The sequence below is a fragment of the Oncorhynchus keta genome, chromosome 15, assembly GCF_023373465.1.
Source record: "Oncorhynchus keta strain PuntledgeMale-10-30-2019 chromosome 15, Oket_V2, whole genome shotgun sequence".
Lineage (NCBI taxonomy): Eukaryota > Metazoa > Chordata > Actinopteri > Salmoniformes > Salmonidae > Oncorhynchus > Oncorhynchus keta.
The window spans coordinates 14,754,656-14,770,025 of record NC_068435.1 but is presented as its reverse complement, the minus strand read 5'-3'; the positions used below and the strand labels follow the sequence as shown (position 1 = coordinate 14,770,025).

Genomic DNA, 15,370 nt, shown 5'->3' with positions numbered 1-15,370 from the left:
TCCGGCCATTGTGCTGTCATATGCAGTGTAGCCTAATGGTTGCTAGACTTCTCATTGAAATAGTAGCAATAGAACATCCTCACTTTGTAACTGGTTTACTACAGTATTGCCATATTTGATTATCTACTGCATGCATGTGGATATATTTTATTCTGATAGGTTTCCATTAAAGGTGGTATTTTAAAAAATTGCACACTCCTCGAGCCCAATATGTGTGCCTGGCCTGTCACATCTAGATGTATGGAGAAGGATTGATATGAACAGGTAGCCTATGACTTGTTGCACGAACAAGTCGACCAGTCTTTGGAAGGCCTGACGATAAGTAGCCTCCACGAATGGAAATACTGGCACTGTACGTTGTGCTTCAGCTGTTTCACAATAGGCGTAGTACAATTCATTCTTGGTCAGAAGGGCGATTACCGTCGACACCCAAAGGCATAGCATACAATTATCACGGTAATAACTACAAAATGCACTTATGTTACGCGCATGGCCTATCACGCACTCTACTAATGTGACAGGTTCTGTCCCAATGTAAGCAAAATTGGTAACAATGTCAATATTTTATGTTATCTATCTGGGTGCCACTGGAGTATCCTACAAATAAATACATTGTAATGGCAAGTTATCTTTCTGAACGTTTTTTTGAAGAGCTAAAACAGGGAATGTGTTTTATAGGCCTATTGATTAACCCTTAACTTCCTAGGAACACTGACACGACACACTTACCTGGCGAGGGCAATACAAGCTGGTCTCCCCGTGTCGCCTACTGTATCCGTCACCAACTAGGAGGAGACCTCACTCAATAACAGTTGACAGCTATGAAAAGCAGATCAAACGACGGTCTTTGGGACTGCCAACTGGTGTCACTTTCACTTTCTCACGGTGTTGGCTGTCGCTTATCGTAAATATCGTTGATTATTTTATTTTCTCCACCTACTTGCCCGTATGACTAGGCTACACTCCCTCGTCCGCTTCGTGACGGAAACGAACGACCACAGCCAGATAGAGAAGTGGAGTCACAGAACAGTGGGAACACTAGCGGGTGTTACGAGAATTTGTTGTTTTGCAGTCTCTGCTCCTGTATTTATTGGTGCCTCCCAGGCGCCCTCTTTCTGTGCAAAGCGTTTCAATACAATATGTACTAGGCATCCGCGGGTCGATTTTTTCTTGAGCGGATTTGGCGGGGCGCCGGAACATAATTACAAGAGCATTTGTAGACGGCAAATTGACCGCAAGAAGACCAAACAGATATGTTTGACTAAAACAATAATTTCAAACCTTGATTACATCATACGACCACATTTATCTCTATTATGAGTGGGAATACTTGCAGATTTCTTAAATTAAAATCTCTTGGAGCTGATTTCCTGGTGTTTTTTTAAAGTCTATTATAATAAATAAACCCACTCGCGTGGGGGGCCCTGTACGAGGCTATACTTCATATTAGCCCAAAGGCCGGCAGATGGCGATATTGAGTGGTTTCAACTTACCTTCCAAAGGCAATGGGCTCATTCGAGCATATTGCTTTTGTCAAAATGGTCACTGCCTTTCAAAGTCTGAGCCATTATGGGCCTTTTTTTTTTTAACTGTCCGATTTGCTGGAGGAACTAGCTGCTTCGATGGAGCACTGAGGGGACTGAGGAAAGGACATGAAGCCTGTAAGCATTACTAGTCACTCCATTCTACGTGAATTTCAGTTCTCTAATATTGTAGCAACACACTGTCAACACAGAAGTTGAAGATGTTTTTTTCCCTTCTTCAGTCTCACAGAGCTGCTACGGGAGAAGATTAACTCCGGCAAGCAAAAGAGGAATGATTTCTATTTATTTAGGAGAAGAAAAATGTTCAGTAAACTTGCCATTTCTTTGCAAATTAGTTCAGTACCGTCTAATTAGTTTTTATTTAACCTTTATTTAACTAGGCAAGTCAGTTAAGAACAAATTCTTATTTACAACGACGGCCTACCCCGGCCAAACCCAGACGACGCTTGGCCAATTGTGCGCTGCCATATGGGACTCCCAATCACAGCCAGATGTGATACAGCCTGGATAACAGTAAGCACATAAAACAATTAGCCTACAATAGAAATGCTAGTTAAGTTGCATTTTTCTTAGACCACAAGGAAATTCCCTACAACAACATGTGAATATACTTTGAAAATATTCCAAAACTAGGCATAAAGTAAACATTTGATTTAATTTAGCATAAAAAGCACAATACTACACTACCACGTCATAGTCATCTTCAAATCTCAATTATTATTATTTTTGCCAACAGACAGTAAGTGATACAGCATATGCAAATCTTTCATACAGTTGAAAATAAGCACTTTATAAAATATATATATCTACATCGTAACATAATGAACTTGGTGTTTCCCAAAACGGCCCTGTGGTTTGTCCTTTTTTCCCCCACAATACAAAAAGGTATTATCCCCCCCACTTGGGAGAGTGATAGACAAGAGAACACAGTAGTCTCTAGAAAGTTCCATGGATGTGTACAGCTGAACGTGAGTGCGGACAGAAGTGACAAAAAAGACAAAGATATGACTGACAACGTGCAGAGATATGCTTTCTTTTGACAGATCTTCAGAAAGTGGTCATCTTGGACCTTGTACCATTGACATACACTTATTTGTCCTACTGGTTGTTTCAATCTAAAACTGCAGAGGCAGTGCCAAAAACAGCAGTCATCCAAATGTAGTTCTCTCTAAAGAACCAAGTAATGTTGTCTTCAGTGAGGCAACCAGTTACACCACAATATAATGCCTTGAAAGCCCAATGTTTTTCCTGTAGTTGGATGTCGTTGCCACTGGACACTGATCTAATTTCAGATTTGCACTTTACCCCTAATGGTTTGGTTTAGGATTTGAGGGATGGTATGCTGATCCTAGATTTGTGAAGACAACATCTACCTGGAGTGTTTTGTTCCCTCCTCAACTACCTCATGACCAGCAGATGCTGTTCTACATCCTTCCACTCCATCGCAAAGCAGATTTTCACAACCTGGACTTCATAAGAGTACAGTTGTTCAACAACATTACAAACAGAGTTAACAGACTATGTCAAATGTCAGAAATGAATATACAATCTGGCCCCATGTCTGCAATGAAATGAAAGGACTAAAAGAGCTACAGAGAAAGTTGCTTTGAACTTCTGGGACAATGTGGGGCACATGGGTAGTAGGGTAGGGCTAAAGGAAGCACCGTACAGGTTTGAGGGAGGGGTGTTGTAGGTGGTTTGATGTCAAGGGGGGTGGGGGGGTCTACTCTTGGGCCTCCTTGCCCGTCATCTTGTAGATCTCGGTGGGTCCGTCCACGTGGGTGATGGTGGTGGTCAGCTGGATGTCCTCGCCACTGGCTCCTGCATCTCCTGCACAGAGACCAACACACGTCAGTATAGTAAACACAGACAGCAGTACATCTGGGTCATCTGCTTTGTGCTCATTAGGCACCAAATGGAACAAAACAAAACTGAAACAGGGAGGAACATGGCCAGCTGCAGCCTTTCGGGGGCCCTAAGCAAAATTTGATTGGGCGGGTGCCTTACCTCACAACATTTTAGTGTCCCCCATCTTGACAGTCGTGAAAAATTGGTAGTTTTAAAGCGAATTCCCTGCTATATTTTGGCATGGGGTGGAGATACATTTTTTAAAACAAATTCCCTGCAATTCTACATATTTTGTCATGACTTATGCCATCTTAATATCTGAGTGAGAAGTACTTTTAATTTTATTTTACCTTTATTTAACTAGGCAAGTCAGTTAAGAACAAATTCTTATTTTCAATGACGGCCTAGGAACGGGTACCTTGTCAGCTCGGGGATTTGAACTTGCAACCTTCCGGTTACTAGCCCAACGCTCTAACCACTAGGCTACCCTGCCGCCCCAAGTACTAACAAAATCCATTGGGGCCCCTGGAGGTCAGGGTCCCCGGTCGGTATTTGGCCATGAATACTAGAAGTAGTTTAGATAGCTGGCAATCTAAAAATTGTTAGCTGACACTCAATTAGCTATGACTGACAGAGAACAAAACTGCTAAGTCACAACCAAATTTCAAAATTGCACCTGATGGACTATTCTTACTCTCAATACTAGGTTGAGAACATGACTGAGTTCACAACAAAAAATATAAACAGGGCCTTCAGAAGGTATTCACATCCCTAGACTTTTTCCACATTTTGTTATAACAGTCGGAATTTAAAATGGATTCAATTGAGATCTTTTGTTACTGGTCTACACACACACACACACACACAATACCCCATGTCGTCAAAGTGGAATTATGTATTTGAAATGTAAAAAAATACATTAAAAATCAATAGCTGAAATGTCTTGAGTCAATAAGTACAGGGGCAAAAAAGTATTTAGTCAGCCACCAATTGTGCAAGTTCCTCCACTTAAAAAGATGAGGCCTGTAATTTTCATCATAGGTACATACACTTCAACTATGACAGACAAAAAGAGACAAAAATTCCAGAAAATCACATTGTAGGATTTTTAATGAATTTATTTGCAAATTATGGTGGAAAATAAGTATTTGATCACCTACAAACAAGCAAGATTTCTGGCTCTCACAGACCTGTAACTTCTTCTTTAAGAGGCTCCTCTGTCCTCCACTTGTTACCTGTATTAAAAGACACCTGTCCACAACCTCAAACAGTCACACTCCAAACTCCACTATGGCCAAGACCAAAGAGCTGTCAAAGGACACCAGAAACAAAATTGTAGACCTGCACCAGGCTGGGAAGACTGAATCTGCAATAGGTAAGCAGCTTAGTTTGGAGAAATCAACTGTGGGAGCAATTATTAGGAAATGGAAGACATACAAGACCACTAATAATCTCCCTCGATCTGGGGCTCCACGCAAGATCTCACCCCGTGGGGTCAAAATGATCACAAGAACGGTGAGCCAAAATCCCGGAACCACACGGGGGGACCTAGTGAATGACCTGCAGGAGAGCTGGGACCAAAGTAACAAAGCCTACCATCAGTAACACACTAAGCCGCCAGGGACTCAAATCCTGCTTAAGCCAGTACATGTCCAGGCCCGTCTGAAGTTTGCTAGAGAGCATTTGGATGATCCAGAAGAAGATTGGGAGAATGTCTTATGGTCAGATGAAACCAAAATATAACTTTTGGTAAAAATTCAACTCGTCGTGTTTGGAGGACAAAGAATGCTGAGTTGCATCCAAAGAACACCATACCTACTGTGAAGCATGGGGGTGGAAACATCATGCTTTGGGGCTGTTTTTCTGCAAAGGGACCAGGACGACTGATCCGTGTAAAGGAAAGAATGAATGGGGCCATGTATCTTGAGATTTTGAGTGAAAACCTCCTTCCACCAGCAAGGGCATTGAAGATGAAATGTGGCTGGGTCTTTCAGCATGACAATGATCCCAAACACACCACCCGGGCAATGAAGGAGTGGCTTCGTAAGAAGCATTTCAAGGTCCTGGAGTGGCCTAGCCAGTCTCCAGATCTCAACCCCATAGAAAATCTTTGGAGGGAGTTGAAAGTCCGTGTTGCCCAGCAACAGCCCCAAAACATCACTGCTCTAGAGGAGATCTGCATGGAGGAATGGGCCAAAATACCAGCAACAGTGTGTGAAAACCTTGTGAAGACTTACAGAAAATGTTTGACCTCTGTTATATACCCTTTGTTGGCAATGACAAAGTATTGAGAAACCTTTTTTATTGACCAAATACTTATTTTCCACCATAATTTGCAAATAAATTCATTAAAAATCCTACAATGTGATTTTCTGGATTTTTTTTCTCATTTTGTCTGTCATAGAGTTGAAGTGTACCTATGATGAAAATTACAGGCCTCTCATCTTTTTAAGTGGGATAACTTGCACAATTGGTTACTGACTCCATACTTTTTTGCCCCACTGTATTTAATCCCTTTGTTATGGCAAGTCTAAATAAGTTCAGGAGTAAAAATGTGCTTGACAAGTCACATAATAAGTTGCATTGACTCCATGTGCAATAGTGTTTAACATTATTTTTTAAATGACTACCTCATCTCTGTACCCCACACTTACAGATAATTGTAAGGTTCCTCAGTTGAGCAGTGAATTTCAAACACAGATTCAACCACAAAGACCAGGGAGGTTTTCGATGCCTCGCAAAGAATGGCACTTAATGGTAGATGGGTATAAATTCAAAAAGCAGACATTTAATATCCCTTTGAGCATGGTGACATTATTAATTACACTTTAGATGGTGTATCAATACACCCATTCACTACAAATATACAGTCGTCCTTCCTAACTCAGTTGCCGGAGAGGAAGGAAACCGCTCAGGGATGTCATCATGAGGCCAATAGTGACTTTAAAACAGTGTTTAATGGCTGTGATAGTTTTCTCCTGAGGATGGGTCAACAAAATTGTAGTTACTCAACAATACTAACCTAATTGACAAGAGTGAAAATAAGGAAGCCTGTACAGAATAATACTTTTTCCAAAACATGCATCCTGTTTGCAAAAAGGAACTAAAGTAATACTGCAAATAATATGGCAAAGCAATTAACTTTTTGTGCTGAATACAACGTATTATGTTTGGGGGAAATCCAATACACCACAATATGGAGCACCACTCTCCACATTTTCAAGCACAGTCGTGGCTGCATCATGTTATGGGTATACTTCTAATCGTTAACAACTGGGGAGTTTTTCAGGATAAAAAAAAATTATGGAATGGAGCTAAACCCTTTAACTGCCTATTTATTGCCTTACCTCCCTAATCTTCTACATTTGCACACACTGTACATAGTCAATAACACAATAGAAACAGCTATGGGTCGCACTGCTTTGCTATATCTTGTCCAGGTCGCAGTTGTAAATGACAACAAGTTCTCAACTAGCTGACCTGGTTAAATAAAGGTGAAATAAAATGTAAAAAATAAGCTCAGGCAAAATCCTAGAGGAAAACATGGTTGCCTGCTTTCCACCAGACATTGGGGAGATGAATTCACCTTTCAGCAGGATAATAACCTAAAACACAAGTTGCTTACCAAGATGACAGTGAATGTTCCTGAGTGGCCTAGTTACAGTTGACTTTAATCTCCTTGAAAATCTATGGCAAGACTTGAACATGGTTGTCTAGCAATGATCAACAACCAACTTGACAGAGCTTGAAGAACTTAGAAAATAATAAATGGGCAAATATTATGCAAAGCTCTTAGAGACTGACCCAGAAAGAACCACAGATGTAACTGCTGCTAAATGTGATTCTAACATATTGGCTCAAAGGGTGTGAATATTTATGTAAATTAGATCTTCCTGTATTTTGTTTTTTATAAATGTTCACAAATTTCTAACATGTTTTCACTGTCATTATGGGGTATTGTGTGTAGACGGGTGAGAGAGAGAAAAATATCTACTTTTTGAAATCAGACTAACAAAATGTGGAATAAGTCATGGGGTATGAATACTTTCTGAAGGCACCGTATCATATTTTTTGGGGCCAGGGGCTCCTAAGTGAACATTTATGTCGCTTATGTCTGGAACCAGCCCTGGGGAGCGGCTACCTAAACCTGAAGTCAATAAGAAAATAATTTCTGTTGAAAAGCATTTTAAATAGTCCAAAACGTTGACAGGTTTTTTGTCTGAATCCACCGCAATGTGTTAACTTTTCAAGACGGCTTTCATTTAACTTTTTTCTCCTGAACATCTTTTGTAGATCCAATTTTTCTGTCATTTCATTCCTTCTGATTCAAGTAAGGCAGTATACTTTATTACTATGTCTGTTGAAACTGCAATGCAAAAAGGGAAATCTAAGCAAGCCTAAATATCTGACATTGAGTGATGTGTTTTTTAAAATATGTTTTGCTTACCAAGATAAATTATCTAAAGTCATTGGTCAACTTATTTTAAGATAAATTTAAATAGAATTTTGAAATGTAAGATAACATATCAACATAAAAACGTAAGATATTTTTCAAGATATTTGACCTGAACCGTCACAAGAGACACTGTTGTGTGTTATTTTTCTGTACATCAAAGTATATCAAGACTATTATGATACACTTCAAAATTTGACTTCCTTTTGGACCTACTGACACGGTTGACCATTCCAGGCAGCTGTTAGTTGGACTCACCACTGCACTGCTCGTCTCCGTAGCGTTTGTGTGAGGGAGCATACAGGAACATGATGGCGAACACGTAGAGGTTCCACATGCCGTAGATTCCCGTGAAGAAGGCACTGTTCACCTGCACCGTGTAGTCTCCCCAGTGCCAGTGGCCCTCATTCACCTAGACAATATGGGTTGTGTTCAATAGGTACGAAATGGAAGCAAAAAACACTACAAAACCATGTCCAATAAGAAACACTTGTTTTCATTTTTCCAGTGAAAAACATTTAGCTACGGAGTGCCCTAATGAACATGCTTAAATACCTAATCCTCTCCAGAGGATTCTGGGATACCCCTGCAGTCAAACACACAGACATGACTCACCTGACTGATGATGAAGAAGATGACAGTCATGGCAGCGCAGGTCAGAGTGACCAACATGAGGAACTTGAACCGGAAGATAAGGCCCTGAGAGAGGAAAATTACAGTTACACTATTACTATCCATGAAGATGATCCCGTGAGAGAGGAAGAAACTGGCTCTCATGAGGACCGCCACAGAAAAGGAACGCAGAGGTACCTCTGCTGCAGAGGATAAGTTAATTAGTTACCCGCCTCAGAAATTGCAGCCTAAATATATGCTTCAGGTTCAAGTAACAGACACTTTTCAACATCAACTGTTTCCTCAGGAGACTGCGTGAAATCAGGCCTTCATAGTCAAATTGCTGCAAAGAAACCACAACAAAAGGACACCAATAAGAAGAGACTTTCTTGGGCCAAGAAACACGAGCAATGGACATTAGACCGGTGGAAATCTGTCCTTTGGTCTGAGGAGTCCAAATTTTAGATTTTTGGTTCCAACCACCGTGTCTTTGTGAGACTCAGAGTAGGTGAACAGATGATCTCTGCATGTGTGGTTCCCACCGTGAAGCATGGAGGAGGAGGTGTGGCGATACTTTGCTGGTGACACTGTCAGTGATTTATTTCAAATTCAAGGCATACTTAACCAGCATGGCTACCACAGCATTCTGCAGCGATACACCATCCCATCTGGCTTGTGCTTAGTGGGACTATCATTTGTTTTTCAACAGGACAATGGCCCAAAACACCTCCAGGCTGTATAAGGGCTATTTGTCCAAGGGGGATAGCTGCATCAGATGACCTGACCTCCACAATCACCCGACCTCAACCCAATTGAGATCGTTTGGGATGTGTTGGACCACAGAGTGAAGGAAAAGCAGCCAACAACTACTCTGCATGTGGGAACTCCTTCAAGACTATTGGACAAGCATACTACATGATTCCATGTGTTACTTCATAGTTTTGATGTCTTCACTATTATTCTATAATGTAGAAAATAGTAAAAAAAGAAAAACAATTGAATGAGTAGGTGTGTCCAAACTTTTGACTGGTACTGTACGATAACACAATTTTAGGTGCACAAATGTATACTCAAATACACACACACAGACCTCATAGTGCAGGCGTCTGGCCTTGGACATGGCGGGCAGGGAGGACCTCTTCCCACTGATGTTGCGGAACACTTGGAAGACCATGAAGCACAGGAAGAGGAAGTAGAGACAGGCACAGATCCCCGCCACAATGATGAACGCCATCTGTTATCAACCTCAGTCAAGGAGGGAACTAGCATGGTGATGCTAAAAAAGCATAGCTTAATAAATAGTTACAATATTACTCAACAAACTGAAAAGGGCTAGACTCCAACAGTTACGGAGAAATAGGACCAACCGTAACTGAAGCACCATTTAGGAACCGCTGCCCTTACTTTACATATGAACCCCCAGCCTTAGCTCAGCGTACATTTAGAAACCCATGGCAAGCTTACTTCTAGGAACACTAAATATAACAAATGGAACCCTCTTTGGCTGACAGGTTCTAAAAGCTAGTGAATATGCCATGGTCTACTTCTAGGAACACTAAATATAACAAATGGAACCCTCTTTGGCTGACAGGTTCTAAAAGCTAGTGAATATGCCATGGTCTACTTCTAGGAACACTAAATATAACACATGGAACCCTCTTTGGCTGACAGGTTCTAAAAGCTAGTGAATATGCCATGGTCTACTTCTAGGAACACTAAATATAACACATGGAACCCTCTTTGGCTGACAGGTTCTAAAAGCTAGTGAATATGCCATGGTCTACTTCTAGGAACACTAAATATAACACATGGAACCCTCTTTGGCTGACAGGTTCTAAAAGCTAGTGAATATGCCATGGTCTACTTCTAGGAACACTAAATATAACACATGGAACCCTCTTTGGCTGACAGGTTCTAAAAGCTAGTGAATATGCCATGGTCTACTTCTAGGAACACTAAATATAACACATGGAACCCTCTTTGGCTGACAGGTTCTAAAAGCTAGTGAATATGCCATCGTCTACTTCTAGGCTTGATAGAGATTGATGTCTTTTCACAGGCCTTTTTTTCTCCCACTAGACAGGAGAGTGAGCAAGAAAGGGAAGGAGAGAGAGAGAGAAAGAGGGAATGCTAGAGGGAGAAAGCAAGAGTGAAGGAGAGCGAGAGACGAACCAAGAGACTAGATTTTGATAAGGGGGGTTATACTGATGAATCGTACATCACCTCAGCCTGTGGGTTTCCCACTGCAGCTCTCCTCGACACCCACAGAGAGAGAGAGAGAGAGAGAGAGAGAGAGAGAGAGACAGACAGAGACACAGAGAGAGAGAGAGAGAGAGAGAGAGAGAGAGGGAGAGCAGGCAGAGGGAAGACCCAGAAGAGAGATGGCCCAAGGCAGGAGTAGGCACTGCCAGCAACACTGAATTATTCCTCACTGCAGCACAGAACAGTGGAGAGGACCTCAGGGACAGCCTGTGACTGATGGAGGAGAAGTGCTCTGATTAATGTTAGTATGTCTCTGTCAAATATTGATATACAATCTGGCCCTATGTTGCAATGAAATGAGAGAGATCAGAGAAAAACTAATAGTAGGAAACATTGGGGATGAAATTGGAATATACAGTACAATAACATGGACACATTTTCAGACTTACAAGACTTCATCCCTAGTTTAATCATATTAATCTAAAGAATACAGCCAACTCAGTCCCCACGTCGGAAGCCCAAATACTGTAGAAAGGGTTCTTCAATTGGACTCCCCTGGTGGGAAAAAAATATTTCAGAAATGGTCCCTGCGGTGGTGGTAACTTCTAAACAAGTTTTATTTTGACAGTGTGATGAAGGGTGTGTGTGTGTGTGTGTGTGTTTCAGCCTCACCTCTCACACATGTCGAAGATAAACAGGCAGAAGGAGCCGAAGACAATGGGTCCCACCTGCTTCCAGTAGATTGAGAAATGGTTCCTCTCCGTCTGGTCCTGAGGGTAATGATAAAAGGTGGGACAAAGAACAGAAATACAAGAGAGGAGGGATGGAATAATAAAAGAGTTAGAAAACAGCAGTATCCTGGTCTAAACTAAACCCTGCATCTACAACACCTTCAGAAAGGATTCACACCCCTGGACTTTTCCCACATTTTGTTGTGTTACAGCCTGAATTTAAAATTAATTCATTTTAGATTGTCACTGGCCTACACACACACATATACACACACAACCCCCCATAATCTGAAAGTGAAATTATGGTTTTAGATTATTTTTTTTTACAAATTAATAAAATGTAAAATGTAAAGCCGAAATGACTTGAGTCAATAAGTTTTCAACACCTTTGTTATGGCTTAACAAGTCATAATAAGTGTAGAATAATAGCGTAGAATATGATTTTTGAATAACTACCTCATCTCTGTACCCACACACACACACACACAAATATCTGTAAGGTCCCTCAGTTGAGCAGTGAAATTCAAAACACAGATTCAACCACAAAGACTAGGGTGATTTTCCAATGCCTCACCTATTGGTAGATGAGGCAAATGTAGACATTGAATACCCCTTTGAGCATAGTGAAGTTATTAATTAAATTAAAATTTTGATGGTTTATCAATACACCTAGTCACTACAAAGATCGACCCCCTTCCTAACTCAGTTGCCGGAGAAGAAGGAACCTGTTCAGGGATTCCACCATGACGCCAATGGTGACTTTACAGTTACATAGTTGAATGGCTGTGACTGGAGAAAACAGAGGCTGGATCAACAACATAGTAGTTACTCCACAATACTAACCTGATTGACAGTTAAAAGAAGGAAGCCTGCAAAAAAAATGTAAATATTCCAAAACATGCATCCTGTTTGCAACAAGGCACTAAAGTAATACTGTAAAGAAATGTGTCACAGCAATTCACTATATGTCCTGAATACAAAGTGTTAATGTTGGCGCAAATCCAGTACAACACATTACGTACCACTTCCAATATTTCAAGCATAGTAATAATATAATAATAATAAGCATAGTGGTGGCTGACTCATGTTGTCGGTGCTTGTAATCTTTCAGAACTGGGGAATTTGCCGGGATAAAAAGAAATGGAATGAAGCTAAGCACAGGCAAAATCCTGGAGGAAACCCTGGTTCAGTCTGCTTTCCAACAGACACTGGGAGATGAATTCACCTTTCAGCAGAACAATAACCTGGTTCAGTCTGCTTTCCAACAGACACTGGGAGATGAATTCACCTTTCAGCAGAACAATAACCTGGTTCAGTCTGCTTTCCAACAGACACTGGGAGATGAATTCACCTTTCAGCAGAACAATAACCTGGTTCAGTCTGCTTTCCAACAGACACTGGGAGATGAATTCACCTTTCAGCAGGACAATAACCTGGTTCAGTCTGCTTTCCAACAGACACTGGGAGATGAATTCACCTTTCAGCAGAACAATAACCTGGTTCAGTCTGCTTTCCAACAGACACTGGGAGATGAATTCACCTTTCAGCAGAACAATAACCTGGTTCAGTCTGCTTTCCAACAGACACTGGGAGATGAATTCACCTTTCAGCAGAACAATAACCTAAAACAAGGACAAATCTACACTGGAGTTACTTACCAAGAAGACAGTGGATGTTCTTAAGTGGCCGAGTTACAGTTTTGACTTTAATCTACCTGAAAATCTATGGCAAGACCTGAAAATAGTCTAGCGATGATCAACAACCAACTTGACAGAGCTTGAAGAATTATGATAATAATAAAAACGGGCAAATGTTGCAAAGTCCAGATGTGCAAAGCTCTTAGACTTACCCAGAATGACTCACAGCTGTAATCACTGCCAACGGTGCTTCTACAAAGTATTGACTCAAGGGTGTGAATACTTATGTAAATTGTAAATGAGATCTGTATTTTATTTTCAATAAATTCAGGCTGTAACAAAATTTTGAATAAGTCAAGGGGTATGAATACTTTGAAGACACTGTATGTATGTATGCAAATGAAACAAATCTACAAGGGCCCTACAGCTAACCATTCTAATTTGGTGTATACCACAAAGGGCACAATGCCATGACAGACCTTTCCTTCTATAACCTTTATTTAACATAGCAGATAGCAAGACATTAAGCAGCATAAAAAGGTTTTAGGACTATGGATACAAAGTCATACTAAGTCCATGGATACGAATTCAAACCGCTCGCCCACAAGGCGCCATGCACATGGTCTGCAGTTGTGAGGCCGGTTGGACGTAATGCCAAATTCTCTAAAAACTAAATTGGAGGCGGCTTTCTGATGTAAAAAGGGCTTTATAAATCAGTTTCATTGATTAATCATGGTAGAGAAATTCATATTCAATTCTCTGGCAAAACAGCTCTGGTGGACATTCCTGCAGGCAGCAGGACAATTGCACTCTCCCTCAAAACTTGAGACACCTGTGGCATTGTCTTTAGTGACAAAACTGCACATTTTAGAGTGGACTTTTATTGCCCCCAGCACAAGGCACACCTGTGTAATGATCATGCAGTTTAATCAGCTTCTTGATATGCCACACCTGTCAGGTAAATGGATTGTCTTAAAGTTGAAAGGCTCACTAACAGTGATGTAAACAAATTTCTGCACAACATTTGCGAGAAATTAGCTTGTGCATATGGAACATTTCTGGGATCTTTTATTTCAGATCATGAAACCAGCACTTTACTTTATATTTTTGTTCAGTGTATTTGACCCGGATGGTCATCTATGACCATTTGAACATCTTGAAGAACGATCTGGCCTTAATGGCCATGTACTCTTATACTGTAATCTCTACCAGCACAGCCAGAAGAGGACTGGCCACCTCTCAGAGCCTGGTCCTCTCTAGGTTTCTTCCTAGGGAGTTTTTCCTAGATACCGTGCATGCTTCTAGATTAGCATTGCTTGATGTTTGGGGTTTTAGGCTGGGTTTCTGTATAAGCACTTTGTGACATCTGCTAATGAAAAAACGGGTTAAATACATTAAATACATTTGATTTAATTTGAAAGGCAATGTTACCACTTTCACGTAGACTGCATTCACGGTAAACGCTACACATGTCAGCTCAATTGGAAATTACCTTTTAAATGTCAACCACGCTACAACGGGGAGCTTCCGTGCTAGGGATTTGGGTCAATGGATACCATGTCACTGGCTCAATGGATACCAAGTCACTGGCTCAATGGATACCAAGTCACTGGCTCAATGGATACCAAGTCACTGGCTCAATGGATACCAAGTCACTGGCTCAATGGATACCAAGTCACTGGCTCAATGGATACCAAGTCACTGGCTCAATGGATACCAAGTCACTGGCTCAATGGATACCAAGTCACTGGCTCAATGGATACCAAGTCACTGGCTCAATGGATACCAAGTCACTGGCTCAATGGATACCAAGTCACTGGCTCAATGGATACCAAGTCACTGGCTCAATGGATACCAAGTCGGTGAGAAGGTGAAGAGACAAACCATGAGGTGCTCTCCACAGAAGATGATCCAGAAGGAGAGCAGCATGGCGTAGAAGATGCCCTGCCGGATGTCCCCGAACAGCAGCATCCAGGTCCAGTTGAAGCCCACAGAGAACCACTCCACCGGGATGTTGATGAAGGTCATGCACAAGCCCAGGGCAAAGATCACCCTGGAGGACACACCATCAACTGGATCATTATCAAAATCATTATCATCACCACCATCATCATGATCAACATGATCATCAACATAAATTGAAATAGAAATCAATAGCATACTGCATTAACATAATGCTCACAATCAATATAAATGATCATGGACATTACTTTCTTATAATTCAGCAGAATTGTTAAATGGTTGGGTTGGGGAGACTCCATAGTCCACCGGGGAGACTCCATAGTCCACCGGGGAGACTCCATAGTCCACCGGGGAGACTCCATAGTCCACCTCCCCAGCCAC

At 41.3% G+C, this 15,370-nt stretch overlaps 2 protein-coding genes across 3 annotated transcripts in view; both read right to left on the bottom strand.

Moving 5' to 3' along the window:
• The window catches only part of LOC118394491 (guanine nucleotide-binding protein G(I)/G(S)/G(O) subunit gamma-12-like), a 47,778-nt gene extending 46,576 nt beyond the window's left edge, over positions 1–1,202 (bottom strand). The window contains exon 1 of one of the 2 annotated variants that reach the window (XM_035787715.2): positions 730–1,202. The gene's annotated coding sequence lies outside the window, so the exon portion shown is untranslated. The remainder of the gene's footprint in view (positions 1–729) is intronic. The other variant, XM_035787714.2, reaches the window with a different exon arrangement.
• Positions 1,203–2,180: 978 nt separating this feature from the next.
• Positions 2,181–15,370, bottom strand: part of LOC118394492 (protein wntless homolog) — a 38,186-nt gene continuing 24,996 nt past the window's right edge. Inside the window, exons 6-12 of the mRNA XM_052463469.1 lie at positions 14,912–15,080; positions 11,332–11,429; positions 11,151–11,214; positions 9,548–9,691; positions 8,461–8,544; positions 8,104–8,257; positions 2,181–3,374 (exon numbers count right to left, since the gene is read on the bottom strand). Coding sequence (XP_052319429.1) covers positions 3,268–3,374; positions 8,104–8,257; positions 8,461–8,544; positions 9,548–9,691; positions 11,151–11,214; positions 11,332–11,429; positions 14,912–15,080 — 820 coding nt within the window. The 3' untranslated portion in view covers positions 2,181–3,267. The remainder of the gene's footprint in view (positions 3,375–8,103; positions 8,258–8,460; positions 8,545–9,547; positions 9,692–11,150; positions 11,215–11,331; positions 11,430–14,911; positions 15,081–15,370) is intronic.